At 44.3% G+C, this 27,414-nt stretch overlaps 1 protein-coding gene across 4 annotated transcripts in view; it reads right to left on the reverse strand.

The window, feature by feature from the left end:
* Positions 1-27,414, reverse strand: part of NCAPG2 (non-SMC condensin II complex subunit G2) — a 61,984-nt gene that overhangs the window by 19,655 nt on the left and 14,915 nt on the right. For all 4 annotated transcript variants that reach the window (XM_079931239.1, XM_079931240.1, XM_079931237.1 and 1 more), the window contains exons 9-21: positions 26,383-26,469; positions 23,591-23,686; positions 22,825-22,950; positions 17,359-17,538; positions 16,134-16,286; positions 11,807-12,029; positions 11,530-11,633; positions 7,526-7,699; positions 5,542-5,612; positions 4,422-4,575; positions 4,148-4,321; positions 3,331-3,447; positions 3,105-3,245 (exon numbers count right to left, since the gene is read on the reverse strand). In XM_079931239.1, the coding sequence (XP_079787365.1) occupies positions 3,105-3,245; positions 3,331-3,447; positions 4,148-4,321; positions 4,422-4,575; positions 5,542-5,612; positions 7,526-7,699; positions 11,530-11,633; positions 11,807-12,029; positions 16,134-16,286; positions 17,359-17,538; positions 22,825-22,950; positions 23,591-23,686; positions 26,383-26,469 (1,800 nt within the window). The remainder of the gene's footprint in view (positions 1-3,104; positions 3,246-3,330; positions 3,448-4,147; positions 4,322-4,421; positions 4,576-5,541; positions 5,613-7,525; positions 7,700-11,529; positions 11,634-11,806; positions 12,030-16,133; positions 16,287-17,358; positions 17,539-22,824; positions 22,951-23,590; positions 23,687-26,382; positions 26,470-27,414) is intronic.

Here is a 27,414-nt window from a genome sequence, read left to right on the forward strand (position 1 = left end):
AAAACAAAGCAAAGATCAATAAAACTAAAACCTGGTTTTTGAGAAGATAAACAAAATTGATAAACCATTAGCCAAACTCATCAAGAAAAAGAGGGAGAGGACTCAAATCAATAAAATTAGAAATGAAAAAGGAGAAGTTACAACAGACACCGCAGAAATACAAAGCATCCTAAGAGACGACTACAAGCAACTCTATGCCAATAAAATGGACAACCTGGAAGAAATAGACAAATTCTTAGAAAGGTATCACCTTCCAAGACTGAACCAGGAAGAAACAGAAAATATGAACAGACCAATCACAAGTAATGAAATGGAAACTGTGATTAAAAATCTTCCAACAAACAGAAGTCCAGGACCAGATAGCTTCACAGGTGAATTCTTTCAAACATTTAGAGAAGAGCTAACACCCATCCTTCTCAAACTCTTCCAAAAAAACTGCAGAGGAAGGAACACTCCCAAACTCATTCTATGAGGCCACCATCACCCTGACACCAAAACCAGACAAAGGTACTACAAAAAAAGAAAATTACAGACCAATATCACTGATGAATATAGATGTAAAAATCCTCAACAAAATACTAGCAAAGAGAATCCAACAACACATTAAAAGGATCATACACCATGATCAAGTGGGATTTATCCCAGGGATGCAAGGATTCTACAATATACGCAAATCAATATGATACAGTATATTAACAAACTGAAGAATAAAAACCATATGATATCTCAATAAATAAGAAAAAGCTTCTGACAAAATTCAACACCCATTTATGATAAAAACTCTCCAGAAAATGGGCATAGAGGGAATCTACCTCAACATAATAAAAGCCATATACAACAAACCCACAGCAAACATCATTCTCAATGGTGACAAACTGAAAGCATTTCCTCTAAGATCAGGAACAAGACAAGGATGTCTACTCCTGCCACTGTTATTCAACGTAGTTTTGGAAGTCCTAGCCACGGCAATCAGAGAAGAAAAAGAAATAAAAGGAATACAAATTGGAAAAGAAGAGGTAAAACTGTCACTATTTGCAGATGACATGATACTATACATAGAGAATCCCAAAGATGCTACCAGAAAACTACTAGAGCTAATCAATGAATTTGGTAAATTTGCAGGATACAAAATTAATGCACAGAAATCTCTTGCATTCCTATACACTAATGATGAAAAATCTGAAGGAGAAATTAAGGAAACACTCCCATTTACCACTGCAACAAAAAGAATAAAATACCTAGGAATAAACCTACCGAGGGAGACAAAAGACCTATATGCAGAAAACTATAAGACACTGATGAAAGAAATTAAAGATGATACCAACAGATGGAGAGATATACCATGTTCTTGAATTGGAAGAATCAACATTGTGAAAATGACTCTACTACCCAAAGCAATCTACAGATTCAATGCAATCCCTATCAAACTACCAAAGGCATTTTTCACAGAACTAGAACAAAAAATCTTAAAATTTGTATGGAGACACAAAAGACCTCGAAGAGCCAAAGCAGTCTTGAGGGAAAAAAAAGGAGCTGGAGGAATCAGATTCCCTGACTTCAGACTATACTACGAAGCTACAGTAATCAAGACAATATGGTACTGGCACAAAAACAGAAACATAGATCAATGGAACAGGATAGAAAACCCAGAGATAAACCAACGCATCCATGGTCAACTAATCTATGACAAAGGATGCAAAGGTATACAATGGAGAAAAGACAGTCACTTCAATAAGTGGTGCTGGGAAAACTGGACAGCTACGTGTAAAAGAATGAAATTAGAACACTCCCTAACACCATACACAAAAATAAACTCAAAATGGATTCTAGACCTAAATGTAAGACCGGGCACTATAAAACTCTTAGAGGAAAACATAGGAAGAACACTCTTTGACATTAATCACAGCAAGATATTTTTTGATCCACCTCCTACAGTAATGGAAATAAAAACAAAACTAAACAAATGGGACCTAATGAAACTTAAAAGCTTTTGCACAGCAAAGGAAACCATAAACAAGACGAAAAGACAACCCTCAGAATGGAAGAAAATATTTGCAAATGAAGCAAGGGACAAAGGATTAATGTCCAAAATATATAAACAGCTCATGCAGCTGAATATTAAAAAAACAAACAACCCAATCCAAAAATGGGCAGAAGACCTAAACAGACATTTCTCCAAAGAAGATATACAGATGGCCAAGAGGCACATGAAAAGCTGCTCAACATCACTAATTATTAGAGAAATGCAAATCAGAACTACAATGAGGTATCACCTCACACCAGTTAGAATGGGCATCATCAGAAAATCTACAAACAACAAATGCTGGAGAGGGTGTGGAGAAAAGAGAACCCTCCTGCACTGTTGGTGGGAATGTAAATTGATACAGCCACTATGGAGAACAGTATGGAGGTTCCTTAAAAAAACTAAAAATAGAACTACCATATGACCCAGCAATCCCACTACTGGGCATATACCCAGAGAAAACCATAATTCAGAAAGACACATGCACCCCAATGTTCATTGCAGCACTATTTACAATAGCCAGGTCATGGAAGCAACCTAAATGCCCATCGACAGATGAATGGATAAAGAAGATGTGGTCCATATATACAATGGAATATTACTCAGCCATAAAAAGGAATGAAAATTGGGTCATTTGTAGAGATGTGGATGGATCTAGAGACTGTCATACAGAGCGAAGCAAGTCAGAAAGAGAAAAACAAATATCGTATATTAACGCGTACATGTGGAACCTAGAAAAATTGTACAGATGAACTGGTTCGCAGGGCAGAAATTGAGACACAGATGCAGAGAACAAACGTATATGGACACCAAGGGGGGAAAGCGGCGGGGTGGTGGTGGTGGGATGAATTGGGAGATTGGGATTGGCATGTATACACTATGTGTATAAAATGGATGACTACTAAGAAATAAATAAATAAACATACAAAAAAAAAAAGATAAACTCTAGATATTCAGATGCCACTGTAAGTGTTTAAGAAGAGCAGCAGTACTGACTAAAGTTACAGCTTTAAATTAGAAAATAAAACCTGGAAGCACATCACAATTTGGAGAAGGGTCTCTGTGTCTAAAGACTTCTAACCTGGATAATCTGTTGATAAACGACCCTGTGAAGCTTCAGATATTCTTCTTCTTGATCTTGGATAAAAGATAAAACTTTGCTTTCTAACCAAAACCCAGTGTCTTCCAAAGTGGACAGGTAAACTTTGCCTTCTGAGCAGGACTGTCCAACAACAACAGAAGACAGGTTAGTCACAGAGCCGCTGGGCCAATTCGCCCCATGTCCTGACCCAAGCTGGTGGACGCACCTCATGCTGAAGATGGATACTCAACCGACAGTGGAGGCTGAAGGCTCGCAGGGCAGTGCCTTCACTCAGGTGGTGAGGGCTCCCACCTGGCGACTGCAAAATCGATTCCAGATCCACCTGTGAAACAGGACATCTGCAGGCTAAGGTTCCGGCTCAGCAGGCAGCGCATGAAGTGAGGACACAGCTGCGCCTGGAGAGGGCTGCCAGAGCAGCAGGGCGAGTGTCCTCCCTCCTCCAAGCCTCCCGTAAAGGGACAAGAGGACACCTTTTCATAGGTGCTGCTCAAGGAGCCCTCAGGATCAAGCTCGTCCAGCCCTTGCCCCCTGCAGCCCCCGCTGCCCACCTCCAACCCGCCGACATCCGATGTCTGGTGCTGATAGGCGGGAGCCTCTGGCAGCAGTGTCAGTAACAGGCTGCTTCCGAGGGCTGGCCTGGAGGAGACGGCCGAAGAGCCAGGACGGGGAGAGGAGATGGGAAATTCACGGGACTCGCTCTCCAAAGGGCCCTAGAAAAGCCTGCCCAGGACTCAGGGGGCTGGAATTCCCTCGTCGATGAGCAGGGCCAGAGCAAGGGGACCTGGGGTGGCGGGCCGTCTTCCTGCTGTCGGGCCTGTTCCGACAGACCGGCTCATCCTCAGAGTTGGCCTCAACAGGACACTGGGCTCTGAACACGACTTGCTAGAAAGACCAGGGCCTGGAAGTGTTCACCCAGTCCCATCCCGCCCCCAGGTGAAAATTTTACACTATAAACGTGGAAAACTTAGACCTTACCCTATCGCTCAACTTCCACGGCATCTGCATCTGTTCTACAAAGTTACCTTGGATGTTTCAAGGGCTTTCAAAAGACGGTTCAGTTTCTTCTGGGGCGCGGAAAGCAGGCACTCGCGATTCTTCGGGTGGGTCAGCAAGTACTCAACGTAGACCAGCGCCAGCCCGGGTTTGACTGGGCGCGGGTCCTGGACCCGCACCTTCCGCTTAGACGCGGAGTTACCCTGAAAGCGCAGAGTGAGTGAGGCACATAGCAGGAAAGCACGTGAGTTCTAGCATACAGCTACCCTCTTTCAGCAAACTTTAAAAATGACACAAGTGTACCTTGCTCTGAGGCTGCTCTTCCGGCAGCGAGTCACAAACAAGCTCCAGGATGTGTCCCACTTGCCCCCAGGAGCAGAGACAGTCTAACAGAATACAGTAGCTCTTGTCGGCTGTTCCTTCCTCTTGGTTTCTTAGTGTGGAAATCACACCACAGCTGAAAATGCCACATATATAAAATCAGATCTAATATCTCAATAGCAATTTCTCACTTTTCTAAAAGGCGGGGAAAATGAAGAAGCTAAAAACTGAGGGTACATAAGCCCTTCCTATCATGGGAACTCTCAGACGTTCTCCACCGCAGGAAAAATACACTGTTTTCCCACAATTACTACGCAGGACAAGGTCCAGTACAAAATGCTGACTCTGAAAGCAGCTTCAGGGGCCCCCAGATGTGAGGCACCGAGGACACACCAGGCACTTACAAACCCTGGCCTTTTGTTTCTGTGTTGCCTCTGTCAGACTCTAGAGTAAAGATCCGTAATCTGGGGACAATACTTTTTGTTTAGCATCAAAACATTCTTTTTTTTTATAAATATGAATAAAAATAAGTAATTTTTACTGAGTTAATAACCAACACCCTAGCGCAATGCTGCCCAATAAAAAACACAATGTGAGCCACAAAAGCAGGCCACGTGTGTCATTATAAAGGTCCTAGAAGCCACGTCTAAAAAGGCAAGATTAATCTCAATAATGTGTCTCATTTAGCCCAGCCTACCCCCAACATCCTTTAAGACATGGTCACTGTAGAAAACTACTGATGAAACATGTTACATCCCTCTTTCACACCAGGTCCCGAGTCTGCATCACACCAGGATGCACACACAGCTTGCCCCAACCCAGACTCCACATTCTAAGCACTCAGAGTCACGTGTGGCCAAGGCTCCGTGGTGGACGGCGGGATGGCTCACGTCTCACCATCTGGCACTTGAACAACGCCAGACTCTCAGTTTCCCGTGGTGGCTTGCTGTGTCCCTCAGCAGTCCCGGAGCCCTGGAAGCCACATCCCCTGCTCTCCCTGCCACAGGGGAGGAGGCCAGGGGCAGGGAGCACAGCACTGGGGGCTTGAAGGTCACGCAGGAGTCGCCAAGTGAGACCAGGAGTGCACGGAGAGGGCGGGCACCTGAAGGTGGGCACAGCCGAGGCCGGCATCAGGGAGGCCAGCACAGACAGAGGGGTCTTGCAGCGATCATCCTGAAAGCATGAAAAGACACACAGCAACAGGGAACGTAAACAATGGGATCCCGAGGGCCCCATGACTCCCAGGAACCCATTTTCAAAGCTGCTTGGTAGGAATTAGAGTGATGCTCTCAACACACAACAGGAGGACTTAACCCCTTGGGAAGCATTAGGTTTGATAAGTCTTCTCAAACTTTTATAGGACACTTTACTACTTTCTGTGATGAATTATTTGAGCAAATATTTATTAAGCACCTACTGTGTACCAGGAGATCCTTGGAATACAGCAGTAACCAGAAGAGACAAAAGTCCTTGCTGTCAAGGCACTGACTGGTATTTGAAAAACAATACCGATGAAAGGAAAAAAAACCCAACTCTATATACTCAGTGTGTCCTGAGTATAAAACTCAAGGGAATGAAACTAGTCAGAAAAGTTCCTAAGTAAAATAATCAGAACAGAACACCTTAGGAAGACAGCGCAGTGCAATGGAGCTACCTGGCCAAACCCAAGTCCCATGAGATGCCACACCCCAACCAGCTGGTACAACACACGGAGAAGGGCTGGTCTCTGAGGGCGGGACTTTGGCAGGAACCAAGTGAGGATGCCACCTCGGGCCCCACTGCAGCTACATCACCACCACTAGTATTATCACAGTAACAGAGCAGACAGACCAGACTCCATCAAGATCACTTAATAAGAAACACCCTTGGTTGGATGAGAGGATGAAGGAAGATGGGCCCTAAAAGGAAAAGAAACAACAATTTTCCTGGACATATACATGAAACAGAAACAGGTGCAATGTCACCATCTGGCCTGTAATTAACCTGCATTCAGTCAGAGTGAACCCACCCTCACCCCCAACTCCCAATAAAGAAAATGTTTTCTTGATGTTACAACAGTCGGCTGGCAGCTACTCCTGATTCCACTCCATGTGTGGCTTACAGATGCCTTACCTACTTATGGGTCAACCACAAGGTTCTGGGAGGTACTGAGGGCAGAGAAGCTCTCTGGCCAGAATAATTCGGGATTAAAGACTTAATTCACCACCTCCCTTTTCCTGGACACACCCAGGCCACACTGTTCACCTGTCATCTCGTCTGGTATCCTATGGCCTCTATGTTTATCTTCTAATTCTCAACCCCATGTGATTATCTGAGCTTTTAAATGTCCTAGTGACTTGGGCAGCCTTGACTATTTACCTTCACAGACAGGTCACGTTTGCATTTCAGAGGCAGGATGGAGCTCGGAGACATAACAGTCACAGAAATACGGCTCAGAAAAGCTAAGAGGTCCAAGGTCACATAAGCAGTTGTAGAAGAACCAAAAGTAAACTTTACCAAGAGAAGGGTGATTCCTAAGACCTATGACCTTTCTATATTTAAGCCACGCTTTCTTCACAATTAGGAATAAATTTACATTTCTACATAGCAGTTTTATTTCCATCGGTTTTGAAATATGGCCTTTACTCAGAAATAGAAAGTCAAGGAATGAGGAGGTTTCCTTCCTCCAAACAGAAGTTATGCACACAGTTCTGTCTGTCTCAATAACACAGACACAACTCGGATACTTCAGAAACATGTGCTTGCCGGATGCTGTCAAATGCCTAAAATTGCCCACAAAACCAAGGTGCTACTACATCTTCATGTTCACAAACTCCCCTTTCTCAATTCCCAGCAAATCAAACCAGATTCTAAAATAGTGTCAGGCCATTAGAGATAGAAAACCAGTGCTCCCCAGACAAGTCTCCGGGTGAAGGGATGGAGGCTGGAGGACACGTGGCCTCACCCCGTGAAGGGCGAGAGGCCGAGCGTCCTGCGGGGTGGACGGTGGCTCAGCCCCCGCCTCTGCAGAGGAGGAGCAGGTCCAGAGGCTGGTCCTGCACAAATGTGACCTGGCGCGCCTGCCTTAGCAGGGTGGCCCGTCTTACCTTAAACGCTTTCATGTACTCCGGCAGCATAGAGGCGAACTTGCTAACGGTGTACACTCTGGCCTCTTTGTTATTCTCCATACTCCTGTGAATGCTTCTCCAAAGAATCACAACGATCTCTAACAAACCCGCCATGGACGCAGTATCACTTATTGACAGCGTTTGGTCCAGGGCCTAAGATACAAAAAATTGTACTGTGAAAGAAATCATAATCACTCTGAAGAGAACAGCACTGTGTCTAAAAGCACATCTCAGAATTCCAGACCTAAGGCAGAGATGGAAGGAGAGGCAGATAGAACCCCTAAGACTGTGGTGTGATGTCTGATGGGATCGACTCCCCCTCGACCGTGGGCTGCTCTGGTTTGTGGGCTGGCAGGGAGTGACAGCACCAGGTGTCTGCGTGTCTTCTAGCGAATCCTTCCTTGTCTGCGCAGAGGGGTGGGGCCGCCTCCCCAGCACCACACGCTCGCCTGCGCGTGCTCCACTTCAGATGCCAGCCCTGTCCGGTGACTGTGACAAACTGACAACTTGCCACACAGGCCATTTCCTGGAAGGGGCTACCTTGAGATGCAAAGCAGGATTCATTTCAGGTGCTGGTATTTTTGTGCTACTCAGATGTAATGGGAAAAGATACGGCGAACAAATTAACTTAACTAATGAGGGCACACAGAAAAAACAAAAGTAGTTGCTATATAAAGTTAGATTTTTCAATAGGCACTAAATACCCGGAATGACTTGTGGCTAAATTTAAAAAGCAATGAAACTACTGAAGGCTTAGATACTACTATGAGAATGACATAGATAACAAATTGACAAAACTGCAATCTGTATTTAATTTTACTTTTTACATTCTAGTGATTAGCATAGCACTCTTATCATTAAAGTCCCCTGAGAAAGCCACCATTTCTCCTTTACAAAAATATGCTAAGTTCCTAAGTAAGATTTCATTAAACAGAAAGCAGAGATTTTTAGTAGATAGCAATGTGAAAAGGTAAAAGAACCAATTCAAAAAATTATGCTTTAAGCCATTAAATATTCTTAGAATGACAAAATCCAGACGGCAAATTGTATTTTTTTTCTACTACCGGTTACAATAGAGCACCCTTGTGTTTTCTAACGGTACAGAAACTGACCTAAAATGTGAGAAGTGCAGCTTTCTCAATAATGTCTAGGTTCAATATGGGGGTGGAGGGTTCCTTCAGTATTTGAGAACTGTAACAGTTTTCACTTTTTGGCGAAACCACTTCCACCATCCATCCATCAGTGTGAAGGGGTGGCCCAGAGGCGCAGGGCCCCGCGAGCCTGGAGCTGGCATCCCAGTGAGGGTTTCTAAAGTTACAGGATCACTTTCCTAAAAAATCCTGCCCACCCAACCCATATCCTGAGGGGAAAACTCTGAAAAGAGGAACTCAGATCCCACCAAGAAAGCAGAACGAGCTCCAGACGCTCCCGGCTGAGGGCTTCCTGAGCCCAAGCTGAACAGGCCTATGAACTGATGGATCTGCCAGGCAGATTCGGCCGTTAAGATGACATCAGGCTCTTCTCTCTCCTCCCCCTTCTGCCCCAGCGGACAGACAGGGCAGGGGATGCTGAAGCGGGGGGCAGGTGGGGTCCGGGGAGTGCTCCCCCCAGCCCCCAGGCAGGCCGACTGAGCCCCACACACCACCCGCCGGCGCAGCCCCAGCCTCAGCGCGGGGCGGCCCTGTAGGCTCCTGGCTCTCAAGGGCCGAGGGCCTGCATCCAGGGCGGGGACATGGAGACAGGAGCGGCCGGACAGCGCAGGAGCCTCACCCTGCAGCCAGCGTGAACCACGTTTCATCAAAAGGGCAAAACTATCTTCTGTGACTTCCTTTTTTTTTTGGTTTTAATTGAAGTATATTCAACATCTTGTGACTTTCTTTTAAAGGCCAGTACCCTAATCTACATAGCACCACAAAACTACCCAAAATTTTTACTTCAGAGGTACATACAAGCATGAGAGTTTGTTTACAAGCTTAAGATACTGCTTATAAGTAATACGTTTCTAAGTCTTAAATGTTCCTTTTTTAATGATATAATTGGTCACTTTGGATTCTGAAGAAATACCAGCTATATAGCTTCCTTGATAAATTACTTTTTCAAAGACAATTCTAAATAAAGCTCATTCCCAAAAATTCAACCCCACGACGTTTCTAGTAGAATCTTAGGGCAGTGGCGGTGAATAAGAGCGCCACCACCCATCTAGCTGTAAAATACGGTAACGTCCAGACCCAATCTACGTGTGCCAACCCCAGGTCAAATTAAAATATACAGAAGCTTCAAAATGGAGTAAAGACCTAAATGTAAGGCCAGAAACTATCAAACTCTTAGAGGAAAACATAGAGCACTCTATGACATAAATCACAGCAAGATCCTTTTTGACCCACCTCCTAGAGAAATGGAAATAAAAACAAAAATAAACAAATGGGACCTTATGAAACTTAAAAGCTTTTGCATAGCAAAGGAAACCACAAACAAGACCAAAAGACAGCCCTCAGAATGGGAGAAAATATTTGCCAATGAAGCAACTGACAAAGGATTAATCTCCAAAAGTTATAAGCAGCTCATGCAGCTCAATAACAAAAAAACAAACAACCCAATCCAAAAATGGGCAGAAGACCTAAATAGATATTTCTCCAAAGAAGATATACAGATTGCCAACAAACACATGAAAGCATGCTCAACATCACTAATCATTAGAGAAATGCAAATCAAAACTACAATGATATCATCTCACACCAGTCAGAATGGCCATCATCAAAAAATCTAGAAACAATAAATGCTGGAGAGGGTGTGGAGAAAAGGGAACACTTGCACTGTTGGTGGGAATGTGAATTGGTACAGCCACTCTGGAGAACAGTATGGAGGTTCCTTAAAAAACTACAAATAGAACTACCATATGACCCAGCAATCCCACTACTGGGCATATATCCTGAGAAAACCATAATTCAAAAAGAGTCATGTACCACAATCTTCATTGCAGCTCTATTTACAATAGCCCGGAGATGGAAACAAACTAAGTGTCCATCATCGGATGAATGGATAAAGAAGATGTGGCACATATATATGATGGAATATTACTCAGCCATAAAAAGAAACGAAATTGAGCTATTTGTAATGAGGTGGAGAGACCTAGAGTCTGTCATACAGAGTGAAGTAAGTCAGAAAGAGAAAGACAAATACCATAGGCTAACACATATATATGGAATTTAAGAAAAAAAAATGTCATGAAGAACCTAGGGGTAAGACAGGAATAAAGACACAGACCTACTAGAGAATGGACTTGAGGACACGGGGAGCGGGAAGGGTAAGCTGTGACAAAGCGAGAGAGAGGCATGGACATATATACACTACCAAACGTAAGGTAGATAGCTAGTGGGAAGCAGCCGCATAGCACAGGGAGATCAGCTTGGTGCTTTGTGACCGACTGGAGGGGTGGGATAGGGAGGGTGGGAGGGAGGGAGATGCAAGAGGGAAGTGATATGGTAACATATGTATATGTATAACTGATTCACTTTGTTATAAAGCAGAAACTAACACACCATTGTAAAGCAATTAAAATATATATATATATATATATATATATATATATATATACACACAGAAGCTTAAGGTGAAGAAAACTGGGAAAAGAGTGTCAGCAATAATAATTTTTCCTTTGTATTAAATCCTACTCAAACTCCACAGTGAACTACAAAGGATACACAGAAATTCTTTCTAGAAAATTACTTATGATCCTCCAAAATAATTAGGTGAAGTATCAGCACTAAAGGAATAAGTAATTTTATTGCTAAGGTAACGGCTTGTGGAAATAACACCTCTGCCTTGTTGCCCTGCCCTTCTCCCGCGGGAGAAGCACCCGTCCGGGTCCCCACCCCCGTGGCCCCGACCCCGTCCGCGTGGCCCTGTTCCCGTCCCCGTCCCCGTGGCCCAGGCCCCAGCCCCATGGCCCCAAGGCGGCGCCGGGCAGCGGCGGCTCGACTCACGCTCACGTTCTCCTTCCCCGGCTCCTCACTGCCCTCCCCGCATGCACTCAGAGCCCTCCGGATGCAGGCGTTCAAGCAGTGGCGAATCACATGAATCAGCTTTGCTAAAATGTGTGAGACAACCAATAATTAATTTACGTGTATCTTCAACAAAATTTTCTAACACTGCAATTATAATCCCAAATAATTAAAGTGTTACTTTACGGGAACTCATTAAGAACCACACCGAGCACGAAGCAAACACGCCAGGCTCACGGCGTGGGGCGGGGCTGGGTACCTATGTTGGTACAGGCCGTGTGCTCGTGCGCGTGCTGGTAGAACCTCCGCGCAGCCGCATGGTTCATCTGCAGCAGCGTCACGCAGCGCTCGCACCACACCTCCTCGGGCTGGTTCACCGGCAGGAAGGAGTTGAAGATAAGGCCCACCAGGCGCCGAGTGACGGGCAGAGAGTCCGACTCCAGACGGACCAGAATGTGCTCCATGGGGCATATTTTCCAAAACTGTGGATAAAGCACATGTGCAGAAGGAGAGTATAATCAAAAAGGAACTAATTTCTACATTCAAGGAAATTCATCTCAAATGATTATACCAGAATCTGTGACTCTTCTGTAGACAAATTAAAATAAACCCGTATTTTAAAAAGCACTGACACATAAGGCAGATAAGCACAAGGCTGCTGGGATTAATTATAATCCATCAGGACCATCAGTGGACCCTCAAATGACACTTATGATTATCAGTCTAATAATTTTAAAATTTCCTAAAACACCACAACTTTGGGCCCATTAATATGAAAAGTGAATTTAAACATCTACAACAGGTTTGGCACAGAAAGCTAAAGTGAGTCTCCCGTTTCCCACCTCGGACACAGAGCCACCCCTCACGGTCACCCCTCCCGCCCTCTACTGAGTGCTGCCCGGGTGGCCACAGGCCTCCTCGAGCCGCCTCACAGCCACTGCCCACACCTGCACACGGCAGGACTGTCATGCTGCCCCTCAGCGTAAAAGCATCAAAGTCGTCCACTGCCCACAGAAAAGGGCCAAACTTCTCAGCAAGAAATGCAAAACAAGGGGAAACACCACAGAATAATGGAAATAAAATAGACTCTGACGGTACAGTGTTCAAATCCTGTCTCTGTCACTTGTGCAAACACTTAACACTCATCTGTGTAAAGGGGACAGCACCACTGACACAGACTTTCCTCAAGGACCTGGTTCTCATGACCGTCCCCTCTCTCCAGGACTTCCAGTGGACCTTTCTCATCAGCACTTAAGTATGCTCCCCGGTCTCCTCCCCCCCACCCCCCACCCAGGGACCGGTTCCCGCCAGCTGCCCGCCCCCCGCCAGCTGCCCGCCTGGCCCTGTCCTCACTCCCACGATACCTCAGTCCACCCTACAGGTCAGAAGGACCTTGCGCATTCAGACAAACATACTCCCCCTCTCCCGAGGAAATGTCTGAGCATCCGACACTACGACCGTTCCCCGACATGCTCCCAGAACACTTCCATGCGCACACTTGGTGTTTCTGAAATAGTCACTGTAGTAAAGACAAGTGCCGCCCGACAGCCATGCCACCAGCTGAGTGTCAACCCCGGAGCGGCCGGCACAGTGACAGACAGATCCCAAGAGGGAAACCGAGGCACTCAGGAGACCAGGGGCTTCTCAAGCCTCAATACCTCGCAGAGTTCAGACCTGCTGAAACCAATATACCCAAGAAACACTGTAGGTCACAGCACTGAGACTGGATCGAGGGGCAGTGCCTAAAAGAGAGGGTTTTCACATTGGAAAGGTTGGCTCCTGAGCCCTCACGGAGACCAGACGACCTTGAACAGAAACTAGCAATCGGCACTTACACCAAATGCCAAGGTTCCACGGGTTTTTCTTGCAGTGAACATTCCCCGCAAGTCTGCCTTTCCAGAAACTCCCCATTTTAACCTATTTTTCTTTGATTCACTTTTTCTAAAATAAAATGAAGAACAATTCTGATTAGTTTAGGGTTCTTCAATTACCTGAGGTTTTATTTTATCTAAACATACTACCCACAGGTTGATATTAACATCAGACAAGACCATAAACAAAATTGCTAACTGGTGTTTCATTCCTAATGTTAAAAATAATTGCATAGGGGCTTCCCTGGTGGCACAGCGGTTAAGAATCCACCTGCCAATGCAGGGGACACGGGTTCAAGCCCCGGTCCGGGAAGATTCCACATGCCGGGGAGCAACTAAGCCTGTGTGCCACAACTACTGAGCCTGCGCGCTTTAGAGCCCGCGAGCCGCAACTACTGAAGCCCGCGCGCCTAGAGCCCGTGATCCGCAACAAGAGAAGCCACAGCAATGAGAAGCCCGTGCACCGCAATGAAGAGTAGTCCCCGCTCGCCGCAACTAGAGAAAGCCGCGCGCAGCAACAGAGACCCAACGTAGCCAAAAATAAAATAAATAAAATTAATTAATTAAAAAATAATAACTGCATATTTAAAAAAACCATTTTTTTTAATAAAGACGTTTCAATATTAGTAACTGTTGATTTGGCCTAAATCTCAGGTATACAATACTAAAAATGTAGAATTTCGAAACCAACAGTAAACAACTTGAAACCCCTAGCACTGACAATGAAAATTATAAACAGAAGCCTACTTAACGAAGTTGGTAACTGCCCCTTGGCCACAGGACATAATTTTATCTAATCAGCTTTAATTCTCTACCATGTCATCGTGCCCAGGGCCTTCGCACATAAGATGTGGCTCCTAGATCCTGAGTGCAGCACTGCCAGCATTCACCAAGGAAAGTAAGGAGGTATATATACCCCTCACTCCTTCAAAGCAATATGTAGGAGGCCAGGCTGCGCCAACGTGCGCTAACAACGCAAGCACGGCCAGTGTCAGACACTGCAGTGGCACACTACCTGTCACGCCAACCTGCTGGATGATCGACCCCCTTCCTGTTAGCTGCCTCTCCACAGGCCTGTCAATCTCTGACCTTGATTTTCAAGGAGAATTAGCTGGTGCGCCCATAACAAACCTTTCCAGAGACCTCACAGCTAAATCACGCTCTGCCTTGCTTGTGCAAGCCAAGGATTGACATGAAAGAACCACCTCATTAAAACATTACTCTTCCTTTTCTGCTCTTACTACTCCCCCAAACCCCAAACTCTCCAGTCAGACATTTTGTCCAGGTCTTCCCTGTTCTCCTGGGAAGACCCACAAACCTCAGAACACCTGCTCTGCCCACTGCCTCACCAGCCATCACCTCAGTGATCCTCTGCAAACAGATGCACACTTCAAACAAAACACTAGCGGAAACTCCCGTTTCAGATTCAGAACTACACTTTCAACAGGCTGTTATAACAAAGCCAACCAAAATTGCAGCCAGCCTTTTTATTAACAAAATTGACATGCCGATTCTAAACTTTATATGGAAATACAAGCGCCCCAAACCACCAAGAGCTCTGAAAGAAGAGCAGAGCGGGAGGACACACACTGCAAGACTTCCTGCCAAGCTGCAGTGAGCTCGGAAGTACGGCCCTGGCCTGAGGATGGACAGGCAGAGTCCAGAAACAGACCACACACAAGAAACTGATTTTCAACAAACGTACCAAGGCATTACAACTGGGCATGACGTGGGGTATCTGTACCACATGGGTCACGTAAAATATTCTATTTTTCTCATGAAAAAAGTTCACAGTTCAAAATTTGAAAAGCATAAAATAATGCGTATCCTCTGCAGCGGTAAGGCCTCCCCAGCACCCTGTCTCTAGACATCCAGTCCCCTCCCTTCGCCTCAGAGACTGGTGCCGATTTCCTGTTTTCTGCCAGGGATGTGTGAGCCGTAGCTGGGCAAATGCACACATATGTTCCCCGTCCTATGGAGCCGGCAGACCCTACAGCTCTCCTGCACTCGCTCCCACGCGCCTCGCTGAGTGGCCCTTCCTCCTAAGTGCGCTCCTCTCTGTGGCCGCATGGAAGCATTTCCTGGCACGAGTGCACCCCAGGGCCATGCGCTGACCCTACGCTGACCGACACGTCAGCTTGTTCCCAAATCCTGGGCCTCGACACAACAGCACTTTAAAGTAAATTTCAGAGAGCTACTGTGCAGAGAAGAAAATTCAGTGTTAGCAAATAACAATGCAGAACCTTATAACTAACATTTTTAGCCAAAAGCTGAACAGAACTAGAGTTAAGGGAAAACACTCTCCCCTCAGTAGTTTACACCAAAATGCACACAAACCAACAAATACCTCCTTGCTTCCTCCTGTAAACGTGGGGGGATGGGGGTCTCATACTCACCATTTTCTCAAGTAATATTTTAAGTGCTTACTGTGTGCCAAGCATTTAAATATTTCAACAAAAACTTTCATGTATAAGATAAAAATATAATTTAAGGTGGGGGCTGCTTGCATTAATGTCTTTCAAAAAGAAAACATACATTGACAAAACAAATAAAATTTTATGACACAACCAACTAGTAGAATATACCAGACACCAACTGGTTTAAAATGCAGTCACTGAAACTCTTGGAATTAAAACTGCTTTGTCTTTTTGTTGTTGAAAATAAATGTACTTATATATTTCGTGTCTTAAGTAAGAAAATCTCTGTTCACCTTACCTTAGCAGCCCTCACAGCCTTAACTTTCAGCAGCATATCAACAAAAGCCACTCTCACTTTCTCCGAATTGTCATGGAGACAGTACTTTAACGCTGGCAGAAGTTGCTCTAGTAACGGGTGGCTTAATTTATTATCCAAAATTATCGGCAGGCACTACAAGAAAGGAGAAAGATAAACAGTTCAAAATTAGAACATAAACCACGAAAAGTTCCGGTAAGAAAAATTCAGTTCCATCTTTACTAAAACTACTAGTGAAATACACATACCCACAGAAAATAACTCTTTTCTAACACCTCTTCATATAAAAAGCATATTTTAATGAATGAGTATGGCTTCAGTGCCTGATAATCAGCTCATCCCTTGCTTCATTCAAACAAGCCTGAAGTGGTTACAAAATAATTTTTCGGTGCTTTCTCTGAACTACACTTTAAAGGGTTTTATTACAGTTGAAAGAAACCAGAGGACCCTGATGGAGAGGCCCCAAAGCTGGAGTCTATGAGTCCTTTTAGGTTCTCCTAACATCCCAGATTCCCTGTATTTCCTGACTCGATGCTGCATGAAAACGAGGGGGCACAGGGCCCGCACGGCTGTGCCCACAGCTCACACAGGCGTCCGCGAGACGGCGCAAGCTCAGGCCAGACACGCACGTCTGAAGAGCTCACGCACTCCACCACCTTCTCTTTCCATCTCTTAGGATATACATTTTTATGAGACTTTATATTTTAAAGATCACTGAAATGTTTACAGATGAGCTGATAAATGTCCTGGATTTGCTTCAAAGTAATGGTGTGTGTGGGACAATGGCTGCAGCTACAGTGAAACAAGAGCAGGTGCACCCTGAGAACTGCTGAAGCTGGGTGATGGACAAAGAATATTCTGTAGGCTCTTACTTAAAGTGCATAGAGTGACACACAGTACACACACAAAGCCCATTCTAATGTATAAAAACGTTAAACAATTTTAAATACACGCAGCTACTACTCTAAAACGCTATGCCCTCCCCCCAACACATACACTAAAAACTAGTATTATTTCAAGTAGACTATTTTTTTAGAAACCACTTTTCTTTTGTTTTTTTAAAAGGTTACTTTGGATATACAACGAAAATGTCAATAATGCTATATTTATGGAGTAGGGCTATGGGTGATTTCTAAATTATTCTTTCTCTGTATTTGAGAACTATTCTACAATAAACAGGCATTGCTTATATAATTTAAAACCTTACCTTAAAGACAGAACAGCGCACGTCAGCAGAGCTCGTGTCAAACGCCAGCTCCTCAGTTACTTTCTTGAGAAGGTCAATAAGAATGGTCGGAGGCAACATCTCCCAGTATTTGGAAGTTATTTTACAAACACCAAGGATCCCTGTGGAACGGACCATCGGATAAGGATCTTCTAAAAGGCTCTATAAGTACAGGAGGGAAAGAGCCTTAATTATCTTATATTAGTTCGTTTTTTATCAATATTGGCTTTACACACGGGCACAGTGGGCAGTCACAACCTAACAGACGTTTCAAGTCATAGAGTCACACACAGACTCGGGGATCTTCAGTTTCTTGTCGTTTCTGCAGCCGAGTGTTTAAGGACATCCAGACGCAGGTTGTGCCTTACTTGCCAACTCTGTCTGCTGGACTCTGCTGACAGCAGGGCCCCCGACACAGGCCCTGCCATGCAGAGGGACACTCAGGGACTTCGGTCAGTCCTGTGAGACACAACCTATTAAACCACTCTCATGAATTTCCAAAATGCTGTAATGCACTAAGCCCAGAATAAAGGGACCCTGCTTGTAAAGAACCGATCCAGGCAGTGGGCGTCCGGGGTTGCTAACAACATTAAGTGGCGACGATGTTATGCACCCCTGATGGACGGACACAACAGCCGTGGAGCATCTAACACAACAAACGTTACCCCAGTCAACTCTCTGTTTAACCAACTTACAGGAAATACAAAGGGCAGAGGCACGTATCAGTGACAAGCAGGCTAGGTTCTGTGGGAAATGAGAATAATTGGGCTTCCTCAACAACAACAAAAGCAAGCAAAATAGAAAGAACAAAAGAGAGAGGGAGAGGGAGTGACTGCTAAGTGGGAACTGATCGTCCAAGAGATGAACACACACCGGCCGACCACAACACAGGTCTCATCCGGACACAGACTCAAACAAAACTGGAAAAAACATCACTGAAATGTCACTGAAAGACAATGACTGGATATTTGATGACATCAAAGAATCACGATTCACCTTACTTTAGTTGTGCCAGTGGTAGGATTATGCTTTAAAAAAGGGTCCCTGGGGCTTCCCTGGTGGCGCAGTGGTTGAGAGTCCGCCTGCCGATGCAGGGGACACGGGTTCGTGCCCCGGTCCGGGAAGATCCCACGTGCTGTGGAGCGGCTGGGCCCGTGAGCCGTGGCCGCTGGGCCTGCGCGTCTGGAGCCTGTGCTCCGCAGCAGGAGAGGCCACAACAGTGAGAGGCCCGCGTACCGCAAAAATAAATAAATAAATAAAAATGAAAGTAAAAAAGGGTCCCTGTCTTTTAGGGATACCTACTGAAGTAATTAGAGTTGAAATGCTTGCTCAGATCTGCTTCAAAACAGGGAAGAGGAAACCAAGTGGGCCCAGGTCAGTATCACCGGGACTGTCTGGGGGCACATGGGGTTCACTGTACAAGGCCCTCTACTGCTACATGTGAAACTTTCTAATTCAAAGTTTAAAAACAAAAATAACCCTTACTCCATGACTAGACCAAAAGAAGGCCGAGCTGGGGATGGGTAAGTACTTCCTTCCTCTCCTCCCTGGCGGTGTTGCAAACACCAAGGGGTCCTGCGGGAAAGAGCAAGCAAGGGACCGCTCCACATACCGCAGGACAGAGGGCTGCAGGCGGACCCTGCTGAGCCCACACAGAGCTCAGACCAGCCCCAGCCCAGGGTCAGGACTCAGCGGACACAGGGCAGCTCGGGCGTAAGCGACCTGCCGGGAAGGTCTCGAAACAGACGCTGGGGGCCAGGTTCACAGGAGAGCCAACAATAACTCCACAACCTCCACGAGAAAGAAGAAAGGAGAGGACGCCACGCAGCAGGAAAGACCCCTCCTTCCCCACCCAGGGACGGTGCGCACCAGCTGGCCTGTTCCTCACGCAGAGCCCAAGGGGAACCCCGTCTGCTGACAAGCCCTGTGCATGGATGAAAAACCACGGCCAACTCAGCAGACAAGGAAGAAGCTACTAATACTCAGCTCTGCACAACCAGAGAAAACCCAGGCCAGCTGCCTCTTCAACCCAATCCTTTATTCAAAATAGGGATGGAAAAGTGAAGACGACAGGTCACTTGAGAAAACAGTGAGGAAAAAAGATAAACTAAATAAAATAAAAAACAGAAGAGAACATTAGGAATTCACAGGTTTTAAGGCTTTTGTTTTCTATGAATTACTTCCAACATTATTCCTCAAAAATAATTCTGGATAATCACCTTGCAACACACAGTCCCACAGGAGTCAGGGCCCACATCTGTGTCTCCAATCAATCACACTGTCACCAAGACGAGGGCACTTGACTTGTAAAGCGGTTTCTATGAGGAGAACCACTGCACCTCCCAAACCACAGGCATGCATGGAGGCCTCGATCTGCCACCTCCAACAAGGCCTCCCTCCACTCCAGCTGGAGAAACAGCAGAGCAGAAAGCGTGCAGGACACAGGGTCAACGCTGCCCTCACTTCCTGGACTCCCCCCACCCCGTCCACCCCACAAGACTTGCTGCCACCTACTCAGGCCCTGATCCAGCAGCGTCATGAACTCACCACCAACCCACAGGCCAGACTGGCCCATGCCTATCCCTGTGTGGTCCACAGGGCGTGAGAATGGTTTTTCACTTCTGAATGGTTGGTAAAAGGAATAATATTCTGTGACACGAGACTATTACATGGAATTCACACTTTGGTGTCTGTGGATTGGTTTCATTGGAACAAGCCACCCCTGCTCCTCCCTGTACACGTGTGGCCGCCTTTGTGCCACAGCGGCAGATGGGACAGCTATGACCACGTGGCCCACAGACCTAAAATCACTTCTGTCTGGTCCTCTACAGAAACAACTCCTGCTCTTAACTACTACTGTTATTAACTTAACTACTACATTGCCCTGCTTCATAAAAGAAGTTAGAAACAAACAGACACTGGAAAGTAGAAAAGAAAAAGATTAAGAAGGTTCCCTTTGTCTAAGATTCAAACCAATGGACTGAATTGCATGCTACAGCAGCAGAAAAAAATCAAAAGATAAAGGAAAACATCCTTAAAGTTTCAGATACCCTCGACACTAGAAAACAATACAAAATATTTTGGCAGTCCTGGAATAAAATGATTTTGAATACAAAATTCTCGACCTGGACAAACTGTAAACTGTCACAGAAAAATAAAGAACATTTTAGGGCTCAAACAGTTAGAGGCACCTGCCTCCCCAAGGACGCCCTGCGGCAAGGTAGGACCCACCGAGACTCTCTCGGCTCTCACACTCGCTGGCTACCATCACCCCCTCAGCACGTTCACTGCACTTCCGAAGGTGATTCCAGGCTTCCAGAGGACCTGCTGCTTACACATGAGCCTTTCCCTATCAGTTTTCATCCCAAACAAGACTTAGAGTGGAAAACCTGTTATTGCTGTTTTAAATATGTTTTGACAGTGACATCTCATTTTTCTTAGATTGTTGACTAAGTTTTGCTACCTGAAAAACATAACCCTGTCTCCACTAAGACATATGCAACTTTAAAAACTAACTATAACATGTACATGTATAATATGTACATGTTATATTATACATGTACATGCATAACATGTTTTCTACAACCTACCATTTTTTTAATTTAAAGGAATTATTTAGAATTTAATATTTCTTGTTCTGAAAAAAAAACACTTAAGTGACTTTGACAATCTTTTAGTGCTTTTCTTTCCTTAAATTCGAACAAAATAGCATGCAATAATTTTTATTTTTTAAATAGTTAATAAAACAAATACAAAACTCACCGTGATTAATCCGAATATAGACTGCTCTGAGTTATAGAGGACTGTGTGTGACAGTTACAACCCTTTACATATTTTAATGTCCTTTTGTACAGCTATAACCACTGTCATCTTAGGGCTAGGGATTGAGCTAAATGCTTTATACACAAATTTTCACTGAAACCTCATCACAATCCTATAAAATATTATTCCCAGATTTAAAGAAGAACCAGGACTAGAGAGAGAGGAAGTAATTTGAAAGAGATCAGACTTCTTAGGTGGGAACCGGCATTCGGAACAAAATGCCTGACCCCACGCTAATCACTGTGCAAACTGCCATCTGCGGGCTGACAGGTGGCCCCAGTCCTGCAACGTCGTCCTCGTATACAGTCAGGTCAGCGGCTGGGGCCAAGCAATCACTGTAGGCAAGTAACACAACGGGTCCAATGTAGGAGGGGTGGGAGCTGGGCCACCGCCACACACTCCATCTTTGCATTCAAATGCAGAGACTTAAACACTCAGGCAAAAACAGAGGTGGTTCATAGATTGGACACCTGCATTAAAAAGAGCAAAAGTTTTTTTCATAGTTTTATGGCTAAAAGCTACCAAAATCTAGTTTTGGTTTGCCCAACAACATCTTTCCACAAAATTAACCATGATCCTCAAAGGGACTTGTAAATAAACATACATGTAGGTGAGGCACACATGGCAAAATACTAATGACTGTCCATTTTAGGGGTGCGTGTGTCTGTGTGTGTGGCTGGGTGTTTATGCATGTATATGTGAATGCACATATGTGAATGCATGTGAAGAGGTAAGTAGACACATACTCATTATACTATTATTTCAACTTTCTGCATGTCTGAGATTTTTCATAGGAGATCAGAAAACAAACAAACCAGAGGAAGTCTGTAGGGCTGCCTAGGGGAAGTCTGTAGGGCTGCCTAGAGGAAGTCTGTAGGGCTGCCTAGGGCTGCTACGGGTAACCATCACCATGGCATCTTTGCTATCACCTCCTAAAATGTTATTCTACTAACTAGGACAATAAGTAATATTTCTTAGCTTGTGTCAGGAGACCCTGCAAATGTAAAGGGCTGTAGAGAAAGAAGCAGAGGCTCACACTCTCCCACCAGGTGAAAAGATTCGAGACACCCCTTGGAAATAAACGTCGCATCCTGATGTCCTAACGTCTCATTCGAAAAGTCAGTCATCTGAAAAACATCCATTGCAACAGGCGTCACTTGCCTTAAAACACAACCAGTGTGTGTTTGTTCACAACGCTGCCACGCAACTTTACGCAGGCACTATCACCGTGCCCGCTTCACAGATGAAGACAGGAAAGTCAGTGCCCAAACTTGCCCCAAGCTTCACAGCTATCAAACGAGGGATGGAATCAAACACAGCGTCTGTCCTAACCACTGTTACAATGTCTCTCTGCTAGGGTGACGGGGACAAACGTAAGACGCTTAGAACTACCCACAATAAACGACTAGATGTCCTAGAGGAGACTGAGAGGAAGAGGAAACAGATTACGAGTCCACACTGTCACAGAGGTACCAGGGAGAGAATGGATTTCCTTGAAGAATGTCAAGATCCGGAAAGTCTGCCATGTGGGGTCAGCACAGGGCAGTTACGGGGGGATGGCCAGGACCCACACGAGGCCCAGATAGAGCTGAAGGCTTAAAGAGCTCGACCACATGAAATACATACATAGAGTTCTTCAAATTGTTTCTGAATTTCGCTATCCATCTCAATGGCATTAAAGTTTGGATCCCTAATAGGAAATGCTTCAACAAACAGCAGTGCAGCATTGGAGCGGACTTCCGAGTTTCTGGCCTGGAATAGTTGAAAGAAGAGGTTCAGAATCCAAAGAGCGAGCTGACATTCAAAGGCTTCAGTGTAGAATTCCTAAAGTAATGCTTCTAGTGTCTCAATATAGACTTATCTACAAATTAAAGACAACTGTAACATTTAAACTAACCAAACTTGTGAGACCTTCCTTAAGTGAAGCTGAACTCCCAGCTCCATGTCGACAGATATTAAAAGATGTTTCCTTGCTTCAAAGCCCATCTTGTGTCATTAAGAAACAGTGACCATCATGTCCCGCTCCCAACACCAGAGTCACCTGTGTTGAAAATTACCCGTGTGCTCGTCTGACCACTCCTCAGAGTGCTGTCATCTTGTCCCCCAGTCACCAGCAGGAGGTCCTGAGGACCAGGACGGTACAGCCCAGCTCTGCCGGTTTACTTATTAGCATGTCTACCCTCCTTCCAGCTGTGCAGTCTGCACTAAACCAATTCAGATTCCCAGTTTAAGAAATGCTTTTAATAAAAGAATAAAATATTCACCCGAAATCTCACAGCATTCCCAGCCTCGAGTCTTACTTTTAGTGCCTTACTGCAATTCTGAATTAGAGTACGTGAAACTCAAAAGCATAATTAGCATTCTAAACAGAGAGACTATTGAAGACGTGTACCTTTAATCCTCTCCAAAGGATGGGCTTATATAATCTGTAAAGCATCTCTTCCACTCCCTGCCGAACTTCCTTTTGACGATGAAGATAACTCAGCACCTAAGAGCCAAGAACAGAAGAACAGAATGGTAACATTGGTGTTTTCAAAAAAGCATCTAAGATCCTACTTTGAGGAAACAACAGGGAGCATAGGCTGCACCTTATTCATAAGTCTTGACAAATCTTTCTAACAGGAACCACAGTGGAAAGACATGCTGACAGCACGGAACATGGAAATCATGCAAAAGGCATCTATGGTGGAGAGAAAGACCCACGGCCTTGGGCTGTACAAAGGTTTGGGTTCCAGCTTCTACTCTTCTACCAGTAGCCACAAAACCTCATAAAAAGTCACTTACACCTCTGACCTTCAGGGTCAAATGAAAAAGGAGTCAGCCTAAGTGCTTTCTACAACCCATTCTGATTCTACAATGCACTGGCTACAACCGTCTTTTGTTTTAAGAACCTATATTGGGCATTCAAAAACAGGATATACAGTCAGCCCTTCATATCCACAGATTCTGCATCTGTGGATTCAACCAAGCCTGGATAGAAAATATTTGGAAAAAAAAAATTCCAGAAAGTTTCAAAGCAAAACTTGAATTTGCTGCGTACTAGCAACTATTTACATAATAGTTACATAGTATTTACAACTATTTACACTGTATTGGTTACTGTAAGTAATCTAGAGATGATGTAAAGTGTACGGGGATGTATAAGGCTCTGGAGCATCCGTGCATTTGGTACTCAATCCCCCGCAGATCCCGAGGGGTGACTTTATCTCAAACAGGTGCCACTGCCTAGTGATCCTTTCCAGGAGAAACTTAACTTTGATGTCAAGTTCATCCCCAAACTCATGGATAATCAGAAAACACACTGCTCTTTTAGCTCCATCCCTTTGTTCTCTTCTACTCCCTTTTTAACCAGCCAGAATCTTCCAGCAACTCTTCACAGACTCCTGCCCCCAACAACAATCAATGTTGCCTTTTTCCTTAATTCACAACTCTTGGAGCTAAAATTATATTAATGAAAAATGGAAAAAAATTTTAAATTAGGCTATAAAACTACAGACTATACTTTAAGCAAACTTGAATCAATTTTGCCCTAAAAACTACAATCTGGGGATTATTTTTTTCTGATTGTTAATTTTTCATTTAGGAGATTTTAGTCTATCATTTGTCTTTCTGTGTACAATATTAATTTGTTATCAATGGTATACTCACTTCATAGAAAGCTTTTAAACAGCTGTACTGAGATACAATTCACATACCATAAAAGTCACTCTTTTAAAGTGTATATAGTTCAGTGGGGTTTAGTATATTCAGAGTTGTGCAACCATTACTACTACCTAATTTTAGAAGATTTTCATCAACGATATGACGATTTCTTACTTTCAAATGACTCCTAAGGTATTTCCTGAAGCTTCTTTCAATATAGCAATAAAATGACTTATCAGGTAAATTTGATATTTATCAAAAAAAGGATTTGAGAAAGAAGCTATAATGTGTTATAAGCAGTAGGAACAATTACTTGGAGTCCAGGAATACATTTCATTTGAAAAGTGAAATCTAATATTCTGCCTTTCAATTCCTTCTGTGCATTTTTCCATAAATTTAACAAATGATGATACCTATACTTATAATACCTTAATCACTCACACTATCACAGCAGAAAATCAGGTATGAAAAAGTCTTTAGTTATTTGGTCCAAGAGTGAAGCAACTACACCACACATCTGTACAGTTTAACATGACGTTATTCTTTATGATTAAATAGAATCTGAAACGCCAAATCATACACATGAAGTAAGTGACCCCAACTGTCCTACAGCTTATGAAGCACCTGGGGCTGTGTGTGTGCTGGGGGCTTGGAAGGGGCACGTGGATATATTTATCCCTGGTTCTTTATCTTTGGATAATGCAAAGTAAATCATCAAAAACATAAAAGAAATGTTTTTTGTCCATTCAAACTTAATATAATTAGTAAATTTACGTCCTACAAATAATAGTTTCACTATACAAAAAAATGAAGAGGTAGCCTTTCTTCCCTTAGCTTGACACACAGTTGCCAAGACTAACAGAAAGCAAAGAAGGCGTCGCCCCTGGATTAGGGCACTGACCAGCACCACAGACCAGACCTTCCAATTCCTTCCCCAGGGTCACTGTGATCAGCCAACTCCTGTCAGTGTAAAAACCACACTGACAGCAGAGCCCTGTTTAGTCAGTCCAGGGTCACTGTGATTAGCCAACTCCTATCAGTGTAATAACCACACTGACAGCAGAGCCTTGTTTAGTCAGATCACGCACAACATGAGGATAAAATCCATATCCAAATTCTGAGACTACCTTTTAAAAATAAAATTGTATCAAGAGAAACTATCACAGCATTTACTCAATTTGGTTTGCAGAATACAAAGTGGAAATGTAATGTATGAGAGTAAATAACAAAAGATAATCTTGAATAGCCTTTCTTGGAAACAGTGGTAGCGGCAGTAAGGAAGTGACGATTCTATGCATTTTTATGTCGAATAATTCAATTAAAGTTGTTTGAATAAAGTTCTGACGTCTTAACAGTAGACCTTTGTTTTCCTAATCAAAACTTTGGTGGCAGGGTAAAAGTCCCAGGTTCCAAGTATCAAGATTCCGAGAAATCCTTTTAACGGATGCCTGTGAAAGCTTAACAAAATTTCACAAAAACAATTATCTGAAAACAAAAAAGATGAGACATGATTTTCAAAAGTGCTGTGAGAGTGTGGCTCACCTCGCGCACTCTGGTGTGCACTGGAGACTTCCGAGGAAGGTGGACCCCATGGTACAAGAAGTCCTGGATGCAGCCATTTTCGATGGCCTGCAACGACACCGAACGCGAGAACTTGGGTGAGTGCATTCCCACAGACGGCAGGACAGGCATTACAGTGGTTAGAGCACAAAAGGACCGTCTGATCTGTTCATCTTCTATTTCATGAGGGAAAAAGCCTGGATCCTTTCATCAGAGCTTTTCGACTTTAAGTCTACACCTCTTAGAATTCCTTTCATCTTCATATACCAAAGAGAACTTTTAGTTTCCTTTGTCTTATTTGATGAAATATCACATTTGTGCTAAATAGCAGGGCACTGGAGCCTGGTTCAAGCCAGACAGGGCTCAGAGACTGAGGGGGGCCGGGGAGCACCCTCTCCTGAGTCATCCTGATAATCTCAGAAGACTGGATATGTTCCAAGAGCCCCCCCAGAACAGACAATGAACTACCTCTAAGGTGGGGGCCATGATTCCAAACTGACCAAAACACCACCTTTCAGGGCTGCCACAGAGAGGGGCGGGGCAGGGGCGGGGATGTGGCAGCTCCTCGTTCAAGCCAGGACTGTGAAGGCCTGGTGTGTTAGCCTGCATTCTGCCTCCATACCCAGGATTCCGTGGTTTTAGGGAAGGAGATAAGGAAAATTTGCTACTAACATTTTTACCTCTTCTCCATTAACTTTGAACTGTCTGACTTGCGATGACATAGGAGACACACGGCACTGCCAGTCAAGTGTCTGGGCCACAGAAGTTGACCCCTGAGAGCTAACTACCAGAACATGGACATCCTGCAACTGACCCAGGCTTTTCAACATTATCAATGGCAGACATTTTTTTTTAAAGAGAAGAGTGAGGAATGCTCTAAGAGGTTTAAATGCTGTAACAAGCAAATGCAATTGGGAGACTTGCTGGATCCTGATTCCAAAAAAAACTATAAAAAGACATTTTTTAAACAAAGCAGAGAAATTTAAATATGACCCAATTAATTTTTTAAATCCG

The sequence above is a fragment of the Stenella coeruleoalba genome (assembly GCF_951394435.1).
Source record: "Stenella coeruleoalba genome assembly, chromosome: 9".
Lineage (NCBI taxonomy): Eukaryota > Metazoa > Chordata > Mammalia > Artiodactyla > Delphinidae > Stenella > Stenella coeruleoalba.